This window comes from Chrysemys picta, chromosome 1, assembly GCF_011386835.1.
Source record: "Chrysemys picta bellii isolate R12L10 chromosome 1, ASM1138683v2, whole genome shotgun sequence".
NCBI lineage: Eukaryota > Metazoa > Chordata > Testudines > Emydidae > Chrysemys > Chrysemys picta.
This window is the reverse complement of record NC_088791.1, coordinates 141313845-141325217: the sequence shown is the minus strand read 5'-3', so window position 1 is coordinate 141325217 and position 11373 is coordinate 141313845. Positions and strand designations below refer to the sequence as shown.

Here is an 11373-nt window from a genome sequence, read left to right as displayed (position 1 = left end):
TTTACATCTTCTAGGCTTTTCCCTTTCTCTGGAGGTGATAGGAATATCAGGACAGGATTGTATTCCTAACAGCCCAATAGCACCTTATTTCAATGTGACTGGTTTGGAATGTGAGGATGTGACCCTACACTTCCCAGTTTATGGCAGGTCTCTGCTGCTTAGCCAAAGGCCTTAGCCTAAGAACCAGGTCTCAGACTGTCACAGTAAGAGAAGGCCCTTACACAGACAGACCGTGATTTTGATTCTCTCTTTTATACCTCTATAACTAGCTAAGTGATAAGAATACACCTACATTCTTAAAGTAGAGGCCTTTGCAGACAGGCCTGAATATCTATATCCTAACATGCACCTTGAAATATTGTTATGGTATTGTAAGCAGGGTCTGAATGAGCTCTCCCCTGACAGCTAGTTGGGGACGAGGAGAGACTTCAGGTGCAGACTGTATTTACATGAACATACCTACTCTGCTTAGATATCCAGCAGACAGAGCTCAAAGTGATCAACTTTGGCTGGTGTTGGGTTACAAATCACTTTAATACTGAATGCAGGGGTAGTGAAATGTTATCAGTGTTGTTATCTTTATTGTATGAGTAAAGGGGAGCAGAACTGTGCTTAACCTGTCCTGAATTAGGGGGTCACCCTCAGCTAAAAGGAACTTGCTAAGCCAGAGGCTCAAATGCCAGAGCCCTGTGACAGTAAGAGGGGTGCAGAAAAGTGTCCCAGTAAGGAGGTGTGGCCTCTCCCTAAGGGTCTCTGGTCTGGTTTAACCTCTTCCTCCCCACTGTTCAAAGATAGAGCTAAATAGGTTTCATTAGGAGTCTTGTTATTTTAGTGCTCAATAGAGCTGAAATCAGTTCTGGTGGGATAGCATTTCCTCCCAACCTGCTTCAAGTTCCCCTACTAAGAGCTGACAATCACTAAGAGCTAAAAAGTACTAAGCACTGACAATCATTAACCACTGGGTAGAATCTTAAGAGATTGACCTGCTGAGGTCACAGCAGAGAGGCAGGTGGCCACTGGGAGTGGCTGGAGGAAGCAGGTAGCTGGTGGGGCAGCCAGTGGAGTGGGACAGTGGCTAGTGGGTTGGCCAGCAGAAAGGAATGAGTAGATGGTGGGGCAGCCATCGGAGAGGAACTGTGGCTGGCGAGCAGCCATCCAGAGCAAGTACTCAGATGGCAGAACAAGTAAGGTGCATTCTTCCCTGGGTGGGAGGTGAACTCACAAAATGTACCTCTGAACCCTGGGTCCTACTCCTAACTCACCAAGGAGACCCACTGTGTGTAGCATGTGGGGGACACAGAAAAGGAACCGTTGGTTGTAGAACTCAAGAACATGAAGCAGAAAACTCTGCCCCACGCACTCTGGGGTGGGTGTCCTGCTTACAGTTTTATGATTATGAATCCTGCTTGTGGCATTTTCCCTAATCAATGTTGGGTAACTTACCTTCTTTCATTAAAAGTTTCTTTTCTATACTCAGACTCTGTGCTTGCGAGTGGGGAAGTATTGCCTCTCAGAGGCGCCCAGGGGTGGTGTATAATTTTCCCAGGTTACTGGGTAGGGCTTGAGCCAGTTCTGTATTATATTGTTGAAAAGGAACCCCTAGGTATTGTTGAAAAGGAAACCCTGGATATCCTGGTTGCTGCCGGCTCCACCTGCCAGAAGGGTTACATTATAAATACCACTTTGAAACTAACCTAAAATGTTTCTGCAAGACATCAAAATGGGTCAAGGATAGTGCAGAATGGGATCTGGATCTTTTCATCTATAGAACCCGAGTTCTGGTCCATTTATTCTTTTAGGGAATTTTACTGCTCTTGAAAGTTGTTGGATTAACAGCATTTGGGGTTACATTTTTCCAGGTCACAAAATCTAGTCTAATGCTCTTTTAATTTAAGTGATTATTTTACAAAACAAAAACAAATGAACAAATATGAAGTCAAATATAAAGTCACTTCTCTGATTCAGATCTCAGAGGGAGACTGGAAGGAATTGGTTGGAGAAGCATGTTCTCTAAAAGAGGAAAGTTAAAACCAAAAGGATAAGGCAGAGGCACTCTAGAGTCTATAAAGACACTATGAGGAGTTATCAAGGCAGATTGACCAGAAGGAATGTATTGCTTATTCCAGACTTCTATCAGATAGGGTTTCAGGCACAAAGGCCTGGATACACTAAGATACATAGGCACCGAAATCCCAGATTGAAACACTATTGCAATGCACAAAACTCCCTCTTGGCTGCTGCCTAACCCTGTAAATGCCTAAAGTTTTGAGAGTAAAAGTTCCTCTGGTGTCTATTTTTCTGCCTCTGGGTGTGCACACTGCTGCCTCATTCAAGGGGCCCAAACATCTGAGCTCCAGAGTGAGCTATGAACTGGGGTAAGACAGATGTCTGGCTGCCTAGCTTGTCTGTGGGCCCAACCTGGTAGACGTGCTCTGAGGCTGCCTAGTTGCACACAAATGGCTGGAGGAGGACAACCTCCTTCATAACTGGCCAGTGGTTAGGGTACTCACCTGGAGTGTGGTAGACACCCCTAGGTCAAGTCTCCCCCTACCTGATGGTGACAAGGGATTTGAACAGGGATCTTTAACCCACAAGTGAGTGCCCTAAACACTGGATTACAGACCAATTCTTGCCCTTCCTTTTCTTCTTTTCTTCTCTTTTCCCAGCTAGCTGGGGATCAGGTCGCTGGAACAATCTTTTCCCAGCTTGCTGGTGGAAGGCTCACTCCCTGCCCACTCCATCCTATCATACACAGTCCACTACCATTTTCTTGGCCATCCTCTTGTTCTCTGCCCATGAAGTCTAGTCTCAAGTGCCTCCTTAATATGATTTCCTTCATCCATCCTTAGTAGATGCCCATACCATCTCAGCCTTCTTTTTTGCAACTTCTCTCTGACACTCCAGATCTTGGTCTCACTCCTGATGACATCATTCCACGTGTGTTACCTTTCTCATTGCCCTCCGACATCTCATTGAAATCTTCTCAAGTGTTTCTCTTTGGTTCCCTGTGTCTCCGATCCCCCTTCAGGGCCATTACCAGGAAAGCTAATAGAAGATATTTCTGATAGTCTGTTTCCTTTCTTCTGCTTTCCTGGGAATCCGAAGCACTGTAGTTACTGGGGAGTTAGTTAAATGCCAGCAGCACAGGTGAACATGGGGTGGACATGACATTGGCCTGTGCTGAAAAGGTGTCATGTCCCCCCAATGAACCTGTTTGCACACTAGCATACATAGAGTGCAGATGTGGGGGTGGAGGAAAGACATTTATTCATTAAATGCTCTTCATTATTTCTCTCCCTGGCTCCTCAAAAGTTTATGCCCTGAAGCAGGTGGACCAATGGCTCTGGTAACTGTTACTTTCCGCTTGTCTGTCTGTCTAGTGCCAATATCAGTATCTGAGTGTTTAGATACAGAGCCATAGCTAGTTTCACTGTCAATGAAGCTATTGTCCATCTCTTCTTCTGGGGTAATAGTGACAGTGCCCGGGAAGTGATGCAGGGGCACCTGAACCTCGCTTGGCCCAGGAGAGAGAGATTTGCTGTTGGGGACCATGTGCCTCTGTGTGGGCTGTTTATCTGTATGTGACCCTGCCCCTATTGGATGGGATATGGCAACTCTGGTATATTAGTTCCCTCTGGGACAGAGTAGAATGATCAGCTCTGTTTAATCACTTGGCTGAGACTAAAGTTTTGAATCTGGAGGTCATGGGTTCTAATCCCTTATGCTGCCAGTGTTACCAGCTCTCAGTGATGGAGTTTGGACCAGGGCTGCAGCCAGTTTGTGATGATGGAGAAGTTGCAACTCTGGCAAATTTCAGCCCTGCCTGTGGGGGAAATCCTCCTCCTCTGATTCATTGCCTTGCCCACTGCCCCACCTTCTGGAGAAGAGCAGACAATCAGAGCTGCTCCAGGAAGAAGGCAAAGCTCTCTTCATTCTCCTTAGGAGCTGACAATCTTCTCAATGAAGGGGAAGGGAGCAGAAAGTTCCCAGCAAGTCAGGGTGCTAAGCTCTCCTGCTCTCCAGTGCACAATGGTGCAGCTCCCATGTTGCTTCCCCCACCCCTCTCTTCCCTTCAGCACTCAGACAGGGAAGGGGGAGAGGGGACTCTGTTGGAACCCCCCACCTCGATGCCTGGGAGAAGAGAGGAAAGAACCCAGGAGAGGCAGAAGTGACACTGGGGGTTGGGGGGAGAGAGAGAAGAAATGATGTAGGGATAAAGTCAATGGGGAGTTGCAGGGGGAGAGAATGGATTGCTGGTCAGGGAAAAGGCAGATATGGGGTGTGAGCTCCTGCAGCCAGGGCCAAAATCACCATATTGAATTTGGGAACTTTTGTAACATTAACAGTCACAGATATGCTGGGGGGAGGGGTGGAAGGAGGGGCAGAGAAAGGTCATTAATCTGATCTTCTTGGTTGTAGCTCATTTAGTAGCCAGGGGTGGCTAGCTCCAGTCTCTCCAGTCCTTCAGAGGCAAGCGACCTTGTTACATTGTTAGATTCCAGGAAATAAATAATGCCAAGAACACAGTCATTCCACTGGAGTATCCCTACGGTGGGGTTTGGAGGACCTGCTGATGGCTCTGATGCAAGGTAGGCATATAATGGGGCAAAGATCCTTTGGGGAAGAGATGCTGAGAATGATTTACAGAACCTTTCCTCTAGCTCACCAGTTCCTACCTGCCCTGTTGGAGGCCTTGTTGGAGCCATAGGCATAACTAACAGCATGAACTAAAGGCAGTGAACCAGAGTAGGCCTGGCTTTGGCAAAATAACAACGCAGTAGGTATTGGCTAACCAAGTAAGCTAAGCCAAGTAAGTAAGGAGAGGCTAACCTCCCCTGACCGGAGAGGATAGTACAAGAAAACCCAGAGTTCTCAAGAAAATATTTAAACACATTCTCAAGACATGGGATGACAGGATAATGGATAAGGTTGTTTTGTTTGAACTAGCAGGTATAAGAAGGATCAGGAGTGTAACCAGAACTTGTTTGTATCAATGTATGAAAGGAGAAGTTATAGCAGGAGCACCTTTCTCCAGCCAAGGGGACATTGTCCTGGTGTGCTGAATGAGATGGTACCATTGTCATGGGCATACATGTGTTAGTGTACCTGTCGCTACTATGGGGCATTAGTATTGACAATAAACCTGGCCGAATGCCTTTGCCACCAAAGGCCTGTGGTCTTTCTTCATAAGTAACATCGAGGTCTGCTGAATCAACATGCTCCACTGTCTGGTAGTGCAGCTAACATCAGACCTCCAAGAACTAACAACACAGCAGCAGCAACAACATTCCACAGCATTTAACAACAGCCCCAACTCAGTCATGACAGTCTGTCAGAAACTATTTGCAGGCTCTCAAGCCCAGTTCCAGCTGTCCATAAAGCAGGAGAGTCTCTTTTTTTAGTTGGCCAAAGACTGCATGTGCCATAGACTGAATTTACACCTAATGAACACTCATCAGATTTCATAGAATGTCAGGGCTGGAAAAGACCTCAGGAGGTCATCTAGTCCAACCCCCTGCTCAAAGCAGGACCAATCCCCAAACAGATTTTTGCCCCAGATCCCTAAATTGCCCCCTCAAGGATTGAACTTAGAACCCTGGGTTTAGCAGGCTAATGCTCAAACAACTGAGCTATCCCTCCCTCCAAGCACTTTCTAAACATAGGTGAGTATCATTCTTTCTGTTTTACAAGGGGAATCGGAGGCACAGGGAGGGTAAGTGACCTGTCCAAAGTCACAGGGAAAGTCAGTGGTAGATGTGGGAGCAGAGCCCAGGTGTCTGGAGTCCCTGTCATTGGACTACACTGACTCCCTGGCAAATGACACTCTCTCTTGTAGCTGTGGTGCCCTCAGGGCAGCAACTAAGCAGCACATTCATGCAGGGGTATGTGTCTGGGGAAAGGAAGTTTGCACTGCTCTGCCTTTGCCTCTGGCTAACTAAATGGCTTGGCTTCCAGGGCTGGTGACTAGGTACCCTTCACCGTTGTTAAGTGCTAAGTGACATCTCTCTCCCCTGTCACACCACTTCTGTGTGTGGCTGGGCCTGAAGTGTGTTTGTTGTGAGGGACAAGCAGCACGGGTGGGTTATTGCACAGCTGTGAGGCACGAAGCTCTCACTGTGCTTTACTAGCTGCACAGAAATACACTGCAGTGTCTTCAACCATCCCCGGGTTGATTGTCAGGGAGGTGTTCAGTGTTGCTGGCCGTGTCACATTGAATCTGGTTTTGAACTCTTTTTCCATTTCTGCTGAATTCACATCTAAAGAGGTGGCTACTAACTGCAGCTGCCTTTCTGCACCATTCTTCTGCTGATACCACAGGACAGTATAGTAGGAATTGTCGTCATGTTCACACGGGATACTTCCCTTGCTCCCATTCTGGATGGCTATAAACTTCTCCTTCTGAGTCACCGTCACCCCACTGCAAAGACCTGCAAAGGAGAGTGGAGGGGACAGGGTGAATGTGGGCCATGGAGGATGGAACACACCTCACCTGGTCTATGTGCATTTCAGAATACAGTTCCAAAACTCCTTCTTTGATTTTAAACACCTCCATGGACAGTGAGGTCTAATCACCTCACTGACTTTATGTTTGTACTGTCCTCTCCTTACTTCTATTAAGGGCCTGACTTCTGTCTCTTCACACAACCTTACCACAGTCAGTACATAAGCCCACTCCTGCACAGTTCCTGACATCTGGAAGCAGCTACTCTGTATCTCTCCCTGCTTCTGCCATTCAACTAGCAAAGATTTCCTCCCTTTGTCCCTTCTCACGTTCTTGTCAGTATGGTACTGGAGCCTTCTCCTGTGAAGCTTCCATCATCTGCAGCAAACACCCTCCTCCCCACATTCTGCTTCTCATCTCAGATGCTAAAGTAAAGCTGTACCATCCTGGAGTCAAAACATTTATCAGAGACAGTTTCATACCTGACAGCAGCTGGAAAACCAGGAAGACACCCAGTGCCCTCCACATGGCATCTGCAGCAAAGAGAAGCCAGAGTGATCATTTCTATTGAACAAAGTTCTGTGTGCCTTTAGCAGGCGGAGCTCTGCAAGACCACAAAAGGCGGAAGAACTGATGATCAGGAGGCAGTGCAAATATGGGAGGTAGTAAAGCTGGGTACAGATGTAGATCTGAAGTGTGCAACTGCCTCTCTTTCCATTATGGATAAAACTCCAAGCCCAGATCTGCACACCTTGGAATTGTGGTGGTTAGACATTCTGATGCAAAATGTGTGGCTTGGGCCCCTCTCCTTCTATATGAAGCCTGCTGCTGCTTCACATTGATCAGTGAAAATATTTTTACATTAGGGTTGTGTGGTCCTGACAGTGAGCATTCTGGGATATGTCTGTTTCCTGCTCAGTCAGTGTCCTGGCCAAATCTGGATCTCTTTCTGCTTCTCTAGATCCCCCGTGCAATTTGAAAGGGAGAAGTCACATGACACAGTTTGTTGCATTACTGGCAAAGGACAGTTGCCATGTTCCATCCCTGTATTTGCTACATTTCAGTGGTGAGTGAGAATTTCCTAGTGTTAGAATGCAGCATGCTTTATGATCTGTCAGGAGAATGGAAGACACTAGATAAATGTTGGTGCTTTAAATAATCTCTCCATCTACAAACTCTCAGACAAGGATACCCTCCTCTCTGACTCTCCCAATCTCTCCTGTGTCCAGATAGTCTCCTCCACACTTGATAATTGGCTGTATTTTACAGGGGTGAAGCTATAGCCTCAGCCAGGAAGATTGTTGACTCTTTTTCTGGTTTTGCTCTTGGATGCTTTGGTTTGTTAGCACTACACTGCCCTCAAGTGGCCATAGTGGGGAAGGTTAATATTAGACTATTCTGATCGTCCAGCTACTTTCTTCTTCTCCTTTCCCGGGAACTCAACGCACTGTAGGCAATGGGGAGTTAGTTAAATTCCAGCAGCACAGGCAAAGATAGAGTGGACTATCAGTGAGAGTGGTCAGTGCTTAAAGGAAGATGTTAAGTCCCCCATAACTAACCTCTTTGCACAATACTGAACATGAAGTGGAGACGCAGGTGTGTGGAGGGGCAATTATTTGTTAAATATTAATATTATTTCTGTCCATAGGTCATGAACAGTTCATGTAGAAGGATTGATTCCCCTGTTAGTTGTTATTCTCTGTCTAGCACCAATCTCAGGGGTATCTGAGTGCCTAGATGCAGCTCCATAGCTAGTGTCACTGTCAATGCTGCTGTTGTTCATAGTTTTGAAGGCCATAAGTCTGTGATCTCAGGTGCAGGTTGATTAGTCAGCATCTCTCTCACTCTCTCCACTGCGGCCCCAAGACCGGAGAAGCTCCCCTCCCACCACCATGGGTCCAGGCCGCACTCACAGCTGTAGAGGAAACAGGCCGGCACTAGAACCCAGGAGGCGGCCTCCAGCTGCTGAGGCAGGACCCGGAGCACAGGGGAAAAGCTGCTCTGTCTTGCTGCTGGGCCCGAAGCATGCTGGGGAGTGGGGTTGGGGCATGGAGATCCTAGGCACAGACCCCGTCAGCCCAGTGGCTAATCTGCCACTGCTCCCTGGGGTTGCTGGTACCAAACATGTTTGTGCGGGCAGTTTTGTTCTAATAACAGCTCATGGTCACAGTCTTCCCTGGTTTCTGGATTGCTACTCTTGGCCACTGTGAGATGAGGTCTCCAACCTCAGCACCTGTGTGAGCGAGGTGGAAAGGAGCAGAGATTCATTAGCCAGGCACCAAAGGGTCCTCTGCCCAATGCCACCCCTGTCTGTGACCAGCCATTGCAGGTTCTGGGTTCTGGGTTCTGGGTTCTTACCAGGCATCAGAAGGAGAAGAATTTTCAACATCTCTAGCAACAAATGTTACAGGATTGGTTCTTATAGAACTTGGATTTTGCTAAGGCAGGGGTTATCAAACTTCATTGCACCGTGACCCCCTTCTGATAACAAAAATTACCATAAGACTGCAGGAGGGGGGACCGAAGCCTGATCCCCACTACCCCTGGGGCCAAAGTCGAACTCTAAGGGCTTCGGCCTAGGGGTGAGGGGGCTGTAACCTGAGCCCTGCCACCAGGGCTGAAGCCCTTGGTTTTTGGCCCCAGGCAGTGGTGCTCAGTCCTTGGCTTTGGCCCTGGGCCCCAGCAAGTCTAATACCAGCCCTGGCAACCCCATTAAAATGAGGTCGCGACCCACTTTGGGGTCCGAACCCACAGTTTGAGAACCGCTGTGCTAAGGCAACAGGAAGTGAGAGGAGTGCAATACCCCTCCAAATGCTGCCAGTTTGTCTTTGAAAAGTGTGTCAGGGAAGAAAGAAATTACACTTTGTCTCAGATATTTACCTATATATTTCAGACTTCCCAATGAGCCTTTAAAACTAAGGCCTGAGCATTCATGGTGGTTAAAGATCCCAGAGAATTCTATCTACTGCTGTGTTTGCCTCCAATAGACCTGGACTGAGAATTCCAACAAGGTTAAAGGTTTCTGTGTGTTCTCAAAATCACCCCCACTATACAGTATTCAATTTGATTTCCCATCCTATGCTAATGTCATGTATTGTACTGGCCGAATGGCAGGCCTGTTCCTGTCCAGAAGTGGAGGAATGTTCCCTGTATTCAGAGTTTGCAGATTGCTGTGAAATCTTTTGGGGTATGAATTTATATAGGTATGAAAATGATCTATCTATCTATCTATCTGAATGAACTCATCAAATGCAGACAAAACAGTATTTATGAATATTCATTCATCCAATATTTTGAATGGCTCTTCGGTTTAACCATCTTTCTGCAACTTATTTGCTATCAATGAACATTCAAGCAGAAGAGCTTTAGTCTGTATCAGTGGTTGGGAGGTTGCTATGCATGCTATTAAATAAATAGTCACATGCTTAGGTGTATGGAAGCAGGAGTTTTTGTGTGTGAATGGTACTATTTACTATTTTTGCTCACTGTTATTATTCTTCATCCTTATTCTTTATTGGTCTTTTAAAAAATGTTCAGTCATTCAATTGCTGATCAACTATATGCCAGGAATATAAATACAGGAGGAGGGCTGCAGGATAGTCCACTAATATATCTATTTAATTATACATATGTGCCTGACATATTGTTTGGGTGTTGTATGAGAGAGAGACTTTTCCAGAGAGGTGGAGGAGAACTGTGTTGAGATCTCATCAAATCTCAACTGAAGCTAACAAATGTATGTGTCCTCTGGTTAAAGATTAGGGAGCTGTCATATCTAGTACCTTTCGCTGACACCAAGATACACCAGTAAAAAAAAAGCTTTTTGTTACTGTGACAACTAGAGATGGAAAACAATGGAGCACTGTTATTTCCAGATCTTTACAATGTAGAAAATACCCCAGTGGCTGTAACGTGAGCCACTTGGAGTCTATCCAAGAAAAAACAGCTGTTTTTTCCAACCCATCCTGTGCATTGTTAGACACGTACTAAAATCGTAGAAATTAGAGTTGGGGAAAATTCACATCTTGCTCATCCCACCCCAAGACAGAACAGGATTTTTCCCCACAGTATATTTTCTTGGACTTTATTTACTCCTATTTTTAAATTATGTGGCTTCCACCATTTCCATGGGGCACATTATTCCACAGCCCAGTAAGACCTCAATCTGAGGAAATGTTTCCTGATTGTCTAGACTAAAATTTTCCCTTCTGTCCAATTTAATCTCATTCCCTCCAAATTATGTCCCCTGTGTGCCATCCAAAATAATTCTTCTCTCTCCTTGGTGTTCAGACCTTAGAAATAGTTGTAGCTGGTTTCCATATTCACCCTTGAGATCCTAAACTTTTGAACATTTGAATCACCTAAAACCAGTGGTTCTCAGACTTTTGTACTGGTGACCCCTTTCACATAGCAAGCCTCTGAACATGACCCCTCTAATAAATTAAAAATACTTTTTAATATATTTAACACCATTATAAATGCTGGAGACAAAGTGGGGTTTGGGGGTGGAGGGTGACAGCTTGCGACATCCCAGGTAATAACCTTACGACCCACTGAGGGGTCACAACCCCCAGTTTGATAACCCCTGCCTAAGACGAAATGAAATGGGCAGTTAGAGAACACATCAGATTTTCTGCTTGGGGATACATCTTGCACTGTCCCACAAGCAGCCGCCCACTTGGCCCTTGTTAGTGACATCACCTGTTGAAACCTAAGTTCACCTTCCACCATCAGTCCTAGTTTCTTCTAGCAGCTGCCTGGTTTAGACCCATGATTTACTTCCTGCAAATTACTGCCTGGTGAAATCATAAACTGAGTAGACTGTAGAAAAGAAGCAAACCAATCAGAAAAGCCCGAGCTGGGAAAAGCCCTTACATACTATAGACCAACGCTTTGTCCGGCCTGGTGTTTGATGTCTCAAGTAACGGGGA

The 11373-nt window shown here is 46.2% G+C and overlaps 1 gene segment (V, D, J or C); it reads right to left on the bottom strand.

Annotated features, from left to right (window-relative positions):
* Window positions 1-6111: 6111 nt before the first annotated feature.
* Window positions 6112-6970, bottom strand: LOC122174158 (T cell receptor beta variable 29-1-like). The segment is given in 2 exon segments: window positions 6112-6428; window positions 6925-6970. Coding segments are annotated over 2 exon segments (363 nt in total).
* Between the last annotated feature and the right edge of the window lie 4403 nt (window positions 6971-11373).